This window comes from Thamnophis sirtalis, unplaced genomic scaffold (genome assembly GCF_051295495.1).
Source record: "Thamnophis sirtalis isolate CommonGarterSnake01/CBP01778 unplaced genomic scaffold, rThaSir2_p1.2 scaffold_6, whole genome shotgun sequence".
In the NCBI taxonomy this organism is placed as follows: domain Eukaryota; kingdom Metazoa; phylum Chordata; class Lepidosauria; order Squamata; family Natricidae; genus Thamnophis; species Thamnophis sirtalis.
Genome location: NW_028261386.1, coordinates 8,631,463 through 8,647,885, shown reverse-complemented (window position 1 = coordinate 8,647,885; position 16,423 = coordinate 8,631,463). Strand labels below are relative to the sequence as shown.

General features: G+C 43.7%; 1 protein-coding gene across 2 annotated transcripts in view; it reads right to left on the bottom strand.

Moving 5' to 3' along the window:
• Nucleotides 1–16,423, bottom strand: part of RAP1GAP2 (RAP1 GTPase activating protein 2) — a 110,177-nt gene that overhangs the window by 18,755 nt on the left and 74,999 nt on the right. For both annotated transcript variants that reach the window (XM_087717187.1, XM_087717188.1), the window contains exons 16-17: nt 3,423–3,560; nt 1,180–1,298 (exon numbers count right to left, since the gene is read on the bottom strand). In XM_087717187.1, coding sequence (XP_087573313.1) covers nt 1,180–1,298; nt 3,423–3,560 — 257 coding nt within the window. The remainder of the gene's footprint in view (nt 1–1,179; nt 1,299–3,422; nt 3,561–16,423) is intronic.

The window sequence follows — 16,423 nt, the reverse complement described above, 5'->3', positions numbered from 1 at the left end:
CCCTATGAAGCGGTATATAAGTCTAACTGCTATTGCTATTGCTATTATTCTCCAAAGTCCCAGAAGGCAAGATAAGAAAAAATGGATGGAAACTAACCAAAGAGAGAAGCAACCTGGAATTAAGGAGAAACTTCCTGACAGCGAGGACAATAAACCAATGGAGAAACTTGCCTTCAGAAAGCATGGGTGCTCCATCACTGGATGTTTTTAAGAAGAGACTGAACAGCCACTTGTCTGAAATGGTTCTCCTGCTTGAGCAGAGGGCTGGACTAGAAGACCTCCAAGGTTCCTTCCAGCTCTATTCTATTCTAATTCTAAATTTAGATGACTAGCAACAGATTCATATTTAAGAGAGTTGCAGTATCCCATGATTGGGTGGTTGCTTTTTGCGACCTTCTAACAAGCAAAGTCCATGGGGAAGCTAGATTCCCTGAACAACCACGTTTACTAATTTAACAACTGCTGTGATTCATTTAGCAATTATGGCAAGAAAGGTCGTAAAATGGGGCAAAGCCCACTTAACGACTATCTTCTTAACACCGGAAATTTGGGGCTAAATTGTGATCGTAAATTGTGATCATTGGTGACAGGAAGGGCATCCAACTCTGCTGTGCCAGACCCATTCAGTTGCCCAGACTCCGCCCCACAAGGGATTATGGCCGTGATGGCACATGGGCCAGAGGTGGCATGCAGAGCCCTCTCTGTGGGCACACACAGCTGCTCTTCTGGTTTCTGTTGCGGTCAGCTGGTCTTCGCGGGCACCAAAGCGCCAGAAAACAGCCTGAAAACAGCTAAAAACCAGGCTGTTTTCCAGGCCGTTTCCGGGACATTTTCCAGGGAGTTTTTTGGGGCGTTTTCAGGTCATTTTTGGCCTGAAAATGGTCCAAAGAATACCCCAAAAGCAGGCATGCACACGCTGGCCAGCTGGTCTTCGCGTTTCTAGTGCTCTGGCACGCGCATGTGCAAGCACTTGCACGTGCATTATGGTTTGGGCTCTCGGAGCTGAAAAGATTCGCCATCACTGGATTATGGGGTCGTTAAATGTTGTTGTTGATGATGCATGATTCTTTACAACACAATCATGTTTCTCCCCCGAAGCTGCGATTTCTCTAGCCAAAGACTTCCAAAAGTCCCAATACAAGGCACCACATGTAAAAAACACACATTTATGGAATTTACCATCGGCTCCGAGGTTCTGCTTGGCTTTCGGATCCGGTGTGCAGACGGGGGAATAAGCCCGATCGTCTCTTTATAGGACTCCTCGATTGATTCTTGGCTGTTGCTGCTGCTAACGGAGGCTGAAGAGAGAAACAGTGGATCCCAATGGATCTTTGCAAAACAGGCTTAGCAAATCATTTACGTACCACGTTTTCTTGCCTGGAAGAAATCTCGGTTCATTCTATTCTGCAGCACAAGATGCAGAATCCTTGTGAGGAAAACTGAGCTCTGAGAGAATCCAAAGCTGCCATAATTAAATGACAGCTTGAACCTAGATAACTCATCCACATTCAACACCTCAACTGCAACTCTACAAGTAGTCCTTGACTTTCAACCTTCCGTCTAGTGACTGTTCTAGGTTATGAAGGCACTGAAAAAAGTGGCATGGCTGTTTTTCACAGTTTTTCCAGCATCCCCATAGTCAAATGTTGAACACCAGGCAACTGGCTCATATTTATGACGGTTGCAGTGTCCCAGGGTCATGTGAATCCCCTTTTGCAACCTTCTGACAAGCAGTCAGTGGTGGGTTCCTACCAGTTTGGAACAGTTCGGCTGAACCGGTCGTGGTTTGGCAGTCTGGTTCGCCACAACCAGCAGGCCTGCCCCCCCCCCCCAAACTGGTTCTCCTGGTAGCGCTGTAGGCACCGCCATCTTGTTTTTTGCTTCTGCGCATGCACAGAGCAATTTTTATTGCAAAATTCACTTAACAGCCACTTAGCAACAGAAATGTTGGGCTTCACTGTGGTTGTAAGTCAAGGACTATCTTGTACACTGTATTTTCTTAAATTCTATTCGTATACATTCTTCCATTTAATTTGGTCTCTTTCTCCCTATAATTAAATGTCACCTTTCAGTCTGTAAGGACCTTGAGACAGAGATCATACTGTGTTTATCTGTACAGAAAGGGAAAGGCATGTGGAGAATTCATGGAGTTGAGCAATCAAGATATTTGCTTTTGAAAAGGAATCAAGATTTAAAACAAAGAAAGAAGTAGTGTTTGAAATGTCACAGGCCAAAGCCAATCAATGCTAAGCACAGCCTTTTTTTTTCTTTTTGGCCTAAATTCACAAAATTCACCTTCCCCCTTCTTCAATCTCCGGGAAGGCTAATGAAGATGGGATGCTTTTCAGGTAGAGGTTTCCTCTATCCAGTTGAGTCTGACTCAAGGGGGATGGTGCTCATCTCCGTTTCCTGCCCAAGGGAGCCAGCATTGTCCAAATGACACTTCTGTGGTCATATGGCGAGCATTACCAGGAGTGGGATTCAGCCGGTTCGGACCGGTTCAAGTGAAACAGATGCTAATTTCTGGTTCACTGAACCAGTAGTTGGTAGGCCTGGCTGGCCCTGATCACCCCACCCCTCCCAGGAGTATCCACGTGGCCCATTCATCATGCTAGGTAAATGCAGGTCCTGCACAGAGGCTCTGAGAGGGTACAAACGGGCCTCCCAGAAGTTCCAGCCTGTTTCCAGCCTTCAGAGGGGCTCCAGAGCCCGGGGAAGGCTGTTTTCACCCTCCCTGAGGCTTGAGGAAAGGCCTCCCGGAAGTTCCGGAAGTCCAGAAATGGGCCTGTTTCCAGCCTCCTGAGGGCCTCCGGAGCCTGGGGGAGGCCATTTTCATCATCCCAGAGGCTCAAGGAAAAGCTCTGGAGCCTGGGGAGGGCAAAAAGGCCCCCCCTCCCCGCCATGGTGCAGGAGACCAAATAGGCCACACACCCATGGCCACACCCACCCAAAAACTGGGTAGTGAACCGGTTGCTAAATTTTTTCATTCTCACCCCTGAGCATGACTATATCCCAAGGTGCATGAAATAGTATTAACCTTCCCACTGAAGTGGTACCTATTTATCTACTCGCATTTGGATGCTTTTAAGCAGGAGCAGGAGCAAGGACAGTAGCTCACCTCATCAAGCAGCGCTGGGATCTCAAACTGCCAACCTCCCGGTCAACAAGCCCAGCATCTTAACAGCTAAATTATGGAGAGAGGTACTAAAGTGGTACCTATTTATCTACTTGCGTTTGCATGTTTTCAAACTTCTAAGTTGGCAAGAGGTGAGACAAGTAACAAGAGCTCACCCCACCACGCAGCGCTCGGGTCAGGCTGTCAGCTTCAGCTGACAAGCTCAGCGACTTTAACCACTGAGCCATCAAGTCCCCTTCCCTTCTTTTGAACTGAGCTAAATTGTTCTAAATTGCATGGCACTTACAGAGAAGGTGGTCTTGGTTATTTCAACACTGTTGTGCACAATCCCGCCGCTCAAGCTCCCAGGGATTCCTCCAGGCTGGTGCTTCTTTTGGCTTCCAACCATGGTCTCCATGGAGTGGCTGCGGACACGGATTGCTCTCTATTGGATGAAATAAGAGGAAGGTCAAGATCAGGATTGGGAAAGTTTGGACATTATTGTGTTATTTATACCCAAGCACAGCTGGAGCAAAGCACAGTTGTCTCTGAATAAGATCCTAAATAAAAGGCACCATTCATATAGAAGAAGGCAGGATTAGGAAAACGTTTTTCGGTCTGAAGGAGGCTATGGTTGGATGTTTAGCGATAGCACTTACTTAAATACTGCTTTACAGTGCTTCACAGCCCTCTCTAAGCGGTTTACACAGTCAGCATCTTGCCCCCAACAATCTGGGTCCTCATTTTACCCACCACGGAAGGATGGAAGCCTGAGTCAACCTTGAGCCTGGTGGGATTCGATCTGCCAAACTTCTGGCAGCTGGTGATCAGCAGAAATGACCTGCAGTACTGGACTCTAACCACTGCGCCACTGCGGCTCTTGGTTTTGCATCCTAAAATAAGACCTCTCACACTGTGGGAAAGGAAGGTTTGATATTAGACCTTTCCTCCCTGAAACAGATTCTAAGCTGGAATGTTTCTTTACTCTCACTGGCAGGGGTCCCTCCCCTTCAGTCACCGGCTCCACAACAGTCACCAAAATACAGGCTGCATCTACACAATGGTCTTGACCTGGTTATTGAATTAATCCATTCTAGAGACCTGCATGATATCTTGCACTATAAAGTCCCATATACAGTACTAGCTGGATTCCCATGCTTCGCTACGAAACTGTAAGGAGCCCCAGGCCGCTCCTGAGTGAAGGTAATGGAATGTGAGGCAACTGGTAGTTGGAACAGGGTTCTTTTCAGGTGGGGAGGGGGAGTAGAATGTCTAAACTCCCAGCTTGCAGGCTGGATGAGTCACGTACTGGCCATGCCCACACCCAGTTTAGCGAAGGGGGTAGCATCAGAGCGTGTTACTATAAGGAAGCTGGCAGATAAGAAATACTGATGATGTGATGGTCATTTCAAAAAATCCTTTCTTAGTGAGCACCTAGAAGCCAAGAAGAACTTGAGAGACCGCCTCCTGCCGATTACCTCCCTCAGACCAATTAGATCGCACAGATTGGGCCTCCTCCGAATTCCATCCGCCAGTCAATGCCGACTGGCGACTACGCGGAGGAGAGCCTTTTCTGTAGCAGCTCCGACCCTGTGGAACGACCTCCCCGTCGAGATTCGCACCCTCACCACCGTACAGACCTTCCGCACAGCCCTCAAGATCTGGCTATCCCGTCAGGCCTGGGGATAAGTTCCTAATTCGCCCCACCCAAGTGTTGAATGTTGAATGCAAGTTGTGTTTTTATTGTCTTATTTTATTCACCTACTGTTTTTGTTTTTGTATTTGCACCCCCCCCCCTTTCTGATTGTTAGCCGCCCTGAGTCCCCTCAGGGAAAAGGGCGGCCTATAAATTCCAATAAAATACTAAAAAAAAAAATACTAAATACTAAGAACATACATGCCGAATTTCAGGTTTGCAGGCTTTGCAGGTCTGGAGATTTCATGATGAGTGAGTGATATTTGGATTTTTTATATCTAGATTAAGCAAGGTACATCTTTCATTCCTCTTGGACAGCAATGCCTTGAATGGAGCCAGGGGTACAATGCCAAAGTTTTCCAGTGATTTCCAACTTGCGGTGTTTTTAGTTAATGTCTCCCTCCTGTCAATCTCAGTCACTGGTTACAACAGCCATGTGGGATTATTTGGCACAATGCAGAAACTTTGCTATTGTTTTCTTTCCAGTTCAGCTACAACCTTCGTGGCCTCCCAGTGAAGGACTAACCAAATTCTGCTCAGTGCTGGAACCTGTTTGTAGACCAGTTAACTTGAAAGCCTCACGATGCACTTCTGTGATCGACTTCGATTGGCTGCAACGATGCCACATTAAACTGCTCACTGGACAGCATATGGAAAACTGTCCCTGTGCGTTTCAATGCAGTTAAGCCTAAAGCTGAAAGTGAGAGTGCTGCCAATTACCTCCACTAGACCAATTAGATCCCACAGACTAGGCCTCCTCCGAATTCCATCTGCCGGCCAGTGTTGACTGGCGACTACCCGGAGGAGAGCCTTCTCTGTGGCTGCTCCGACCCTCTGGAACGAACTCCCCGTGGAGATTCGAACCCTCACCACCCTCCAGGCCTTCCGCAAAGCCCTTAAAACCTGGCTGTTCCGACAGGCCTGGGGCTAAAGAGCGGTTGCCCCCGTCTCGAATTGGTATGACTGCTATGTGTTTTTAATTATGCATTGTTTTGTGTTGTTTTTAATTTTTTGTTTGTATCCCCCTTCCCTGGTTGAGTTGTGAGCCGCCCTGAGTCCCCTTCGGGGGAAAAGGGCGGCATATAAATAAAATCAACATTCAACATTCAAAGCTAAATGCAACAGGGAGAGCAAAGCAAAAAGTGTTTGACATAGATCTGTTGGAACAAAACTTTCTCAAGGTCCCGTTTAAAAAGAGAAAGCAGATCAAGTAGAAAAAAGAGTTCCATGAATAAAGACCTATTAGAGAAAAAGCATAAAGAAGGGCCTTCTTTTATTATTGTTTGTTTGTTGTTTGTTTATTGGATTTATATGCCGCCCTTCTCCCAAAGGACTCAGGGCGGCGTACAACGTTAAAAAAAACACATATTACAAAAGTTTTTAAAAAATAGATACAATATCCAAAAAAACAAACCCAATTAAGATTAACAATAACATTTTAAAAATTCGATTAAAATTAACGATGATCAATAATTTATTTTGTTTTGTTCAGGCCAGGCTGGCTTGCTGGAAAAGCCAACTTTTTAGGGCGCGTCGGAAGGACCGGAGGTCGGGGATTATGCGAAGCTCCGGGGGCAGCTCATTCCAGAGGGAAGGGGCTCCCACAGAGAAGGCTCTCCCCCTGGGGGTCGCTAGCCGACACTGTCTGGCCGACGGCACCCTGAGGAGGCCAACTCTGTGGGATCGCACTGGGCGATGAGAGGCTACCGGGGGCAGTAGGTGGTCTCGCAGGTATCCTGAGCCTAAGCCATGGAGCACTTTAAAGGTCATAATTAGTACCTTGAATCGCATCCGGAAGACAACCAGCAACCAGTGCAGGCCGCCTAAAAGGGGCGCAACATGGGAGCACCTAGGTACCCCCAGGATAACCCGCGCAGCCGCATTCTGGACCAGTTGAAGCCTCTTATGTAAGAATGCCTAAACAACCTTGACGGGTACAATGAACTAGAAGCAAGGGTCGAGTTCAAAAACATGGCAAATTTATTCCATGCAACCTATACAATACAAGAATCTGACCTACTAACAGTCAATGTGAATTGGTATCACATTATCTAAGAGTCAATAGACTTCAAGGGGGGGCTGGACTTAGATTTCTCTTGGAGGCCTAGGTGCTGATGATGCCTTTGGATTCAGCCTGGTCATTTCCTATAAATCTCTTAAGTTTCCAGATTTGCTCAGCGATTCATATTGCCTACTCTGACAATTTGTTGTATTTTTCCCAAACTTGCAGTTCCAAAGGTGCTCTTTCAAGAGGCAACTGGACTTTCTGGTTTTTCGCTTCTCACCAAAAGAAGCTTCTTCATCTCATTCCAGTTGCCTCTTGAAAAAGCACCTTTGGGACAACCATGACCTGGATGACGGAGAATCTCCATAGACACCAACCTTGCAGTCCTTTACATTTTTGTCAGGCCCAAACCCAAAGACGACCCAGCAAAATCCAATCAAGTCCAATCCTTTATTTTGCTTACAGCCAATGGACAGAATCTTGCCAGACTAAAGCTATAACCTTCTAACCTACTAGATACAGCATATCCTGAGCGATTCTAGGGTGTGGCTACCTTGAACGTCTTCCCTCCTCCTCCATTCAGCTTGGGGCAGCCCCAGTCTCTTAATCAGGGCCTCTCTCTGGGAAAAACCTGGTTGCCAAAACTCCCCCACTGCTCCCTCAGGAGCATATTCCATCAGTCTCTCTCACACTCTGCTTTTGCTAGCTTACGTGCTTCTTTGTCTCTTTGATCTATTATGTGGCTTTCTATATAGTAAGGAGGCTTGTATCTTAAGCCAAAAAAAAAAAACTTATTAAGTGAATCATGTGAATGGTTAAAAAGGTGCTTCAAAAGACAGTCCTTCCAAGCCCACCAGAGTGGGACTCAAATCCAGTTTCCAAGGACACCTATTTCATAGTTTGAACAAGACACGAATGAATGTGGTGCTGTCTGGTAATCTTCATACTATAAAAAGATTTTTGAGAAGGTAAGCACCTTCAGAAGAACTTCTCTGGCAGATCCAATGGTTCACAATGATAGATGTAGTCCTTCTCATTGATTTAGTTTTTTTTTCTTTTTTAATTTTATTATTATTATCTTCCTTCTACAACACCTTACAGTTTTTATATCAACATTATTATGTCATCATACCTGTACATGTAAATATTATTTCGCTTCTATGTTTATAAACCTTTATACACAGTTCTATCTATCTATCTATCTATCTATCTATCTATCTATCTATCTATCTATCATCTATCTATCAATCATCTATCTATCATATATATATAGTGATACAGTGATATAGTGTCACAACCCCTGGTATGCCCCAATTATGGGAGGAAGCTAACTGCTTCCATTATCTGTCTATCGGCTCGTCACAAGAGACAGAAACCCAATATTTTTACTGTTGCCTTTGTTACATTTGTGTTGTATTTGTGCTGATAAATAAATAAAGGGAGGCTAGTATAGATCTATTTCAAGCTATTTAGCTCTCATCGAATTCCAGTAAGGGTATGGCTAGCTGATGAGAGCTAAATAGCTTGAAATAGATCTATACTAGTCTCCCTTTATTTATTTATCAGCACAAATACAACATATATATATATATAATTTTATTCTTGTTTTGCAGCCATTTGTACCAATTGTTTCAAATTTCATAATATTCCGACTCTTCTTTGTCTTTTAATTTTAGTGTTAATTTGTTCATCTCTACAATCCAAAAAATTTTGTATCACTAATTCGTCCGAGGGAATATTATTTTGTTTCCAGCATTGGGCAAACGCTATTCTAGCTGTGGCCAGCAGATGTGTTAATATGTACTTAATTTTCTTTGTATATTTAGTTTTTTTTCAATTATGCATTGTCTGATACACTAGATGCTAAAGACATCCTGAGCCAGTCTTAACTCAACCTTAGCAACGTTGACATGTATAGATGTCATCTTCCAAAATTAATCAGCTAGCATGCTTTAAGATATGTGAACTTCAACTTCTACCTGGCTGGGAAATTCTGGGAGTTGACTTTTCCACTTCTTAAAGTTCCTGAGGTTGAAGAAGAAGAAAAAACGTCCCCATAGGTCCTGAGAACTTAGAACCGTGATGGCAAACCTATGGCACGCGTGCACAAAGTGGCACACGAAGCCATGTCGTCTGGCACATGCAGCCTTGCCTGTTTGTTTTCCGGGTTTCTCGCACGCATGCGCGTGTGACGATCAGCTGTTCTTCGCGTGCATAGCAGTGCCAAAAACCAGTGTGCACACGTGCGCCAGCTAACTGATTGTCAGGTGCGCATGAGCAACAGAACCCAGACGTTTGGCTTTTCTGGAGCATGATACCTTCGCGCGCATGGCAGTTTGCGCTGGCCTGCTGATTGTTGGGCACAGAAGCATGCTAGAACCCAGAAGTTCGGCTTTTACGGAGCATGGTGTCATTCTGCCCAACCTTTTCAGCACTGATCTAGAAGGTTAATATTCCAAGCTCCCACATTTTCACCAGACACCGACTCTGATAATTATTATAATAGAAGGGAATATTTATAGTTCTGGTTTGAATTGTGGAATTGATGCTGTGTGAGCATGGTTGTTTGCTTGCAGGCACTACATAGTCCAACTAGGTAACATATCAGTGTGTGGAGTGTGTTCCCTGTTTATACTGTGTTTTCCCAAAAATAAGACCAGGTCTTATATCAATGTTTGCCCCCAAAGATGCACTAGGGGCTTATTTTCAGGGAAATATGGCACTCAGTGCATCTGTCTAGCTAACAATCTCATCTGGGGCTTATTTTGGAGGTTAGGGCTTATATTAAGAACATCCTGAAAATCATGCTAGGGCTTATTTCCCAGTTGGGTCTTGTTTTGGGGGAAACACGGCATATAGCAGCTTGCCCTGCCAGTGTTGGTGGGAGTGTCATTTTCTCCTTGATAGTTCCTTGATTGTTTTCTGCTTGATTGTTTGTCTGGTTGCGTATCTGGATGTTATTGGAAATGAAGTATTGGTAGTCCTGGACTTACGACCAAAATACAGTCCAAAATTTCTATTGCTAACCAAGGCAGTTAAGTGAGTTTTGTCCCATTTTATCACCAGTTTTGCCACAGTTGTTAAGTCCCTCATGCAAATCTGGCTTCCCGCATTACTTTGCTTGTGGGAAGCTGGTTGGGATGGTTGCAGATGGTGATCACATGGCCCCAGGAGGGTGCAACTCTCATGAATACCTGCTGGTTGCCAAGTACCGAAACGAATGTGAATTCCTCTCATTCACATTCAGCAAAGGCCTGGCAGACAGTCTTTCAAAGGAATATTTATGACTACAGACCTTATCTATCTTGGAAAGCTGCCATGTAAATATTTTCCAAATGAGGTGCTGTGCAAGGAAAGACTGGGCACAGAGTCTCTGAGATTCACGGACAGATCTTTACACTCCTGAAATAAATCTAACGACCGAACCAACGAATTGTTTCCTGCAAAAGTCCCCTCCCCTTTCGCTCCTCTTTTATTTCCTATGGAAGGGGCCAATCACTTCCACTTGTGACTTTACTCCCAAGTCTACCCTGATATCTGAGTTCTTTTCTTCTGGCAGCTCTGCGCATGCGCACACTGGGAATCGGCTCCAACTGTTCCTCTGCCTTACTTCTGTCTAGCTCCAAAGGGACCTGATCACTGCCAGACAGCCTTGACCCCGTCTCTGCCTCTGATGAAGAGCCCTCGTCCGAGCCTTCCTCAGCCCTCAGGATTGGCCAATGCTCCCCCCCAACCTCCTCACTGTCTGACTCTGCTGCCAGCTCCACTGGCCACTGGTGGGCCACAACACTAGCAAACCTATGGCTATAAGTCAAGAACTACCATTTTCCGGTATTTCCATTTCCTTCTTAACTTTTTGTTTTGAATGGTTTATAAACATGGTTTACTGCCACATGTCTATTGATGTCTGATTTGTCTGAATGCCAAGCTTCCAGGAATTCCCTAGAACTTTGGATTTGGCTTCGACTAGAATGCTCAGAGTTTCCCAGTTGAATTTATAGTTGAATCAGTCCACGTGTTATGAGATGAAGACGTATTCATCGTGTGTTCTGATTGCAGAAGGGCAATCAGAGGGCATCCATGAACTGCAGAGCACATCCATGAACCCCAAATGGCGGCCAGAAGACATCATGAAAACTTCTTAAATACACAATACATGGACAGACTCCATTATGGCTGGTGAGATGGAATTGTTGAATGTATCTATCTAAGCATGTTACCAAACTTGGGCCAACAGGTTGCAAGTACAGAAGAGTTCCATACTTGTCCACTGGGTCTTTCTGAATGTGGGACTACTGTTCTTCTCAAATAGCACTTCATAAATCACCAGGGAAATAGGTGTGGGGGAGGTGTTGCAATAATTATGGAGCTACTATTTCCTGCTTCATCCATATGTCTTCTCTAGAGCCGAGGTGGCGCAGTGGTTAAATGTAGCACTGCAGGCTACTTCAGCTGACTGCAGTTCTGCAGTTCAGCTGTTCAAATCTTACCGGCTCAAGGTTGACTCAGCCTTCCATCCTTCCGAGGTGGCTAAAATGAGGACCCAGACTGTGGGGGCAATATGCTGACTCTGTAAACCGCTTAGAGAGGGCTGAAAGCCCTATGAAGTGGTATATAAGTCTAACTGCTATTGCTAACTGCTATTCTCTATGCTTATGACCTGTCATTGAGCTAAAGCATATGTAGAAAACGTAAGCGGAAGGCAGTGATTTATATGGAGTAAGCTCCATAGTCCACTGGAGCTTCATGAAACAACAATGCAGGCAAAGAGCAACTACACCTAGGTAGGTTGTAGTAGGTTCTGTATTAAGTAGGTTCTGTATTAAGCCCAATGACACCGTATCTCACCACAAATTTAAAAAAAAGTGATCTCATTAGCTCAACAAGACTCCTGAGTGTTCAATAGCCTCACCTTCCAAATTTGAGTCACTTCTTGTGCAGATCAAGGTTTGGGATTACATGACATCTAGGTTTTTTAAAATAATCTTTTTATTAAAAGTTTTAGTTACAACAGTAAAAGATAAGACAAGTTTAAGAAAAAAAGAGTGCAAAAAAGGGAGTCCCCCTCCCCCCAAAAAGCAACTTCCCACCCTCATTGCAACTAGAATAAACAATTCCATACTTTGTTCACTTCCTCTGAACCTAACAAATTTAAAACTCATCCCATGATAACTGATCTCTTTTAACTGTAGGCAAAAACGAACAGGTAACATCTTCTCCAATCCACTTGCTATCAAATCTAACATAATAAACATGATCATCATCATTTTAAAATCAATTCATCATCATCATTGCCTCCAGAAGTTGTGAATGTTCCAACACCGGAAATTTTGAGGAAGAGATTGGATAACCATTTGACTGACGTGGTGTAGGGTTTCCTGCCTAAGCAGGAGGTTGGACTAGAAGACTTCCAAGCTCTCTTCCAACTCCGTTATTCTATTCTAAAATTTAGCCATTGTCTATCCACTGCAGGATGAAGGCCTCTTCCATTTGTTTCCAACCAATACAGTCCTGAGCTTTCTTTTGCCAATTGGGCCCACAATACTTGCTGATGTAGTCTTCCCACCTTGTTTTAGGTCTCTTCCGTGGACACCTCTTATCAAGTGGGATACATTTTATGACTCCCTTGGTCCACTTGCCATTAGTTCTTCTTGCTATGTGAACAGCCCATTTCCATTTCAATTATTTTACTCTCTTCATATTACTCTTTTCTTTTCAATGATATCATTCATAATATCATTCATACTCTCATTTGTTCTCTAATGCATGTGCACATGCAATAGAAAATTAATTAATATACAGTATATATAAAGCAGATCTCAACTCATAGGTGTAAGCAAAACTCTATTTAACAGGCATAAAGTGGAGCCAGTATCCCAGTATAAACAAAAGATAAAATTTTATATCACAAAGAAGAACCAATTCTCCTTTTTAAAAAACCACACAGATATCCCTTACTTCTAGAGTAACTGTAGGGAAAGAGCTTATAGACCATGTTAATTATAAACAAATCCAGTTTTAGCAATTATAAAGCAATCCTAATATCCTAATATAATGCAAAAAATCTAAAATTTAAAATAACAAAGAGGGATAATTTTGCCTTTAAAAAGAACAAGTTTACAAAACTTCCTTATACAAAGCCAGTTTAAAAAGAGTGCAGAGAAGAGCAAGAAAGATGATTAGGGGACTGAAGGCTAAAACATATGAAGAACGGTTGCAGGAACCGAGTATGCCTACTTTAATGAAAAGAAAGACTAGGGGAGACATGATAGCAGTGTTCCAATATCTCAGGGGCTGCCACAAAGAGGAGGGAGTCAAACTATTCCCCAAAGCACCTGAGGGTAGAACAAGAAGCAATGGGTGAAAACTAATCAAGGAGAGAAGCAATTTAGAACTGAGGAGAAATTTCCTGACAGTTATATCAATCAGTGGAACAACTTGCCTCCAGAAGTTGTGAATGCTCCAACACTGGAAGTTTTAAGAAGATGTTGGCTAACCATTTGTCTGAAATGCTGAAATGGTGTAGGCTTTCCTGCCTAGGCAGAGGGTTGGACTAGAAGACCTTGAAGGTCCCTTCCAACTCTGTTATTCTCTTCTATTCTAAAGTTGTAGAGGAAAAAGCTAAAACACCATATTCAGTGAATCAATTTAACAACATTTTTCCACTCCAGGTACCAGCAAATCCAGAAAGAACCACTGCAAATTGGCAACATTTTAACCTCGATCAAATATACCAACTTTGTATTCTTTATTCAAGGTTAAAAAAATCTTTCTTTTTGGTCTATTCAGATGGTTGTTGATCCTTGACACATTTTTTCAATGCTTTAAACAGCCTCTTTTGTTCGTCCAGTAAAAAGAAACTGTTCCAGTTGCTCTCTGATCTTATTTTATGTCCTCCTTCATTTTTAAAGCCCGCATCCCATTTTTTATTTATATCGGATGACATATTCTCATTCAAATGTTCGTGTTTTCTCGGGTAGATTTTGTTGCATATCTTTTTCTGTACATCTTTTGGGAACAGACTGTTTCCAAGAAGATGCAACATGATTGATATAATTGGTTCAAAGCCCTGGCACAATTCCCAATGCAGTTCATCAAAGATATCTTTGATAGCCATAAGAAGTTACTTGTCTTGTTATGTCTCCAATATAAGACATGGTTTTTCTTCCACGGAAGCATGAATGTGTTCTTTTAAGAATTTCAATGTCTTAATATTCAAAATCCAAAATCTGACATTTTTTAAACCACTAATCCGTTTAAAACTTTGTGTAGCCAAAGCCTTTTGTTTTTTGCTGTAATTATTAAGAATGATAAAAGATACATCCTTTTCTTATATGAAGGATCAAAGGCACTCATCCAATGTTTGCAAACTTGTCACTTTGTAGGTGGTAACTTCTTTGTGTAGCCAAAGCCTTGCCTTGTTTTTTGTTATAATTATTAAAAATGATAAAAGATACATCCTTTTCTTATATTAAGGATCAAAGGCACCCATCCAAAGTTTGCAATCTTGCCACTTTGTAGGTGTTTTAACTTCTTTGAAACAGTTCATAGTCAATTTCCGAAAGAGAGGAACAAAATTAGTATCCTTTAAAAAGGCTCTGTTTGCGGTTGGAGCGATTGTGGTGAATTCCCTCATCTTCCAATTTTCCCTCCCTCTGGAGTCTTCTTACGAGAAGCTAACTGAAGATATCAGCTTGGTTGATCTCACATGCTCTCTTTGTCCACAGAGAGTTGAAGAAGCTGATCTGCTCATCAGCTCTCTGTTTGTGGCTGGAAATATCGTCTCCACTTTTCATGGAGCTGTCTTCCTTCTGCCATCTTCTCCAGAAATCTCCCTGGCATCGAGCTGTTAAGAGTGGTTATGCCCACTGTGTTCTGCTTGAAGACTGTGTGAGCATTGGGTATTCTTTGGCAGGAATTAGGGACAAGAAGATGGAACTGGGGGGGGTGAGAGATATCAAAGATCCCAACTGAACAGACTGAGCAGAGTGACCCATAAGTAGTCCATGAAATACAACAAGGTCAGTTAACATATTTTTAAGCCCACAAAGTAATGGCTTGCTACCCTTTCAGTGAATGGAATAAGCAGAGTGTTAGGCCTCCAGCGATATTTTCTTTTGGATCTTTGGCCTGTTACCTAGCTGAGGGATCCAGCATTCTCCAAAGATGCCTCTGTGGTCATGTGGCCAGCATGACTATATGCCAAGGAGCACAGAAACCTTCCCACCGAAGTGGTATTCAAGTGGCACCTATTTATCTACTCACATTTGCATGCTTTCGAACTGCTTCCAGTCAACAAGCTCAGCATCTTAACTGCTAAGATACCGCTTCCCTTCTGTTACCACCATACAAATTTCTTTCCATATTCTTTGGGCCAGCAGGCCCTTGACTGGATTCTTGTCTGCTGAGTCCACATTGGACCAATCCTAATAAATCCAAGATCGTGCTGTTTCCCACCATTCTGCTCCCACTAACAACGGCGGTGGGGAAAAGGGAGGAATGAAAATCCTAACTCAGTAAACACTAACAAATTATATGTTGCTTTTTCTCATATACCTGGGTAAAGTGCTGCAACGTTTTCTGCTTTTGTTGCTGTTGAGTTACTAAGTTGTGTCCCCATGGACCAAAGCAAGCCATGCTCCTCTGTCCCCCAATGCCCAAACTCATGTGGATTGCGTGACTATCTAACCATCCCGTCCTCTGCCATCCCCTTCTCCTTTTACCTTCCATCTTTCCCAACATCAGGGTCTTTTCCAATCAGTCGTCTCTTCTCATTAGGTGGCCAAAGTATTTGAGCTTCAGCTTCAGGATCTGGCCTTCCAAAGAACATCCAGGGTTGATTTCCTTTAGGATGGACTAGTGTGATCTCCTTGCAGTCCAAGAGTTTTCGACACCACCAGAATTCAAGGATGCACATTCCCTTTGCTTACTTCTCTTAATTAGCTAGTGGGCAACCCAGGGTTTCCAGGCCACAAGCACACTCATCTATCTCCATTTCTGTCACACTGGGAGTCCTTTCCCATCCCTTCCCCAGAATTTGGTAGCAGTATTAGCCAACCTGCAGCACTCTTGAGCCAAACTAAGAATAATAGAATAATAACGGAGTTGGAAGCAACCTTGGAGGTCTTCTAGTCCAACCCCCTGCTCAGGCAGGAAACCCTACACCACTACAGACAAATGGTTGTCCAACGTCTTCTTAAAAACTTCCAGAGTTGGAGCATTCACAACTTCTGGAGGCAAGTTGTTCCACTGATTAATTGTTCTAACTGTCAGGAAATTACTCCTGAGTTCTAAGTTGCTTCTCTCTTTGATTAGTTTCTACCCATTGCTTCTCGTCCTGCCCTCAGGTGCTTTGGAGAATAGCTTGATCCCAGGGATGAGATTCAAAAATGTTAGCAACCAGTTCTCTGCCCGATTTCTGGGTGGGCGTGGCCTACTCGGCTTCCTGCACCATGGGGGGGGGGGCGGGTGCATTTTGGCCCTCCCCAGGCTCTGGAGGTTTTCCTTGAGCCTCTCGGAGGGGAAAAACTGCCTCCCCCAGGTACCAGGGGTCCATTTCCAGACTTCCAGAACTTCCAGGAGCCTCATTTTTCATCCTACCAGAGCC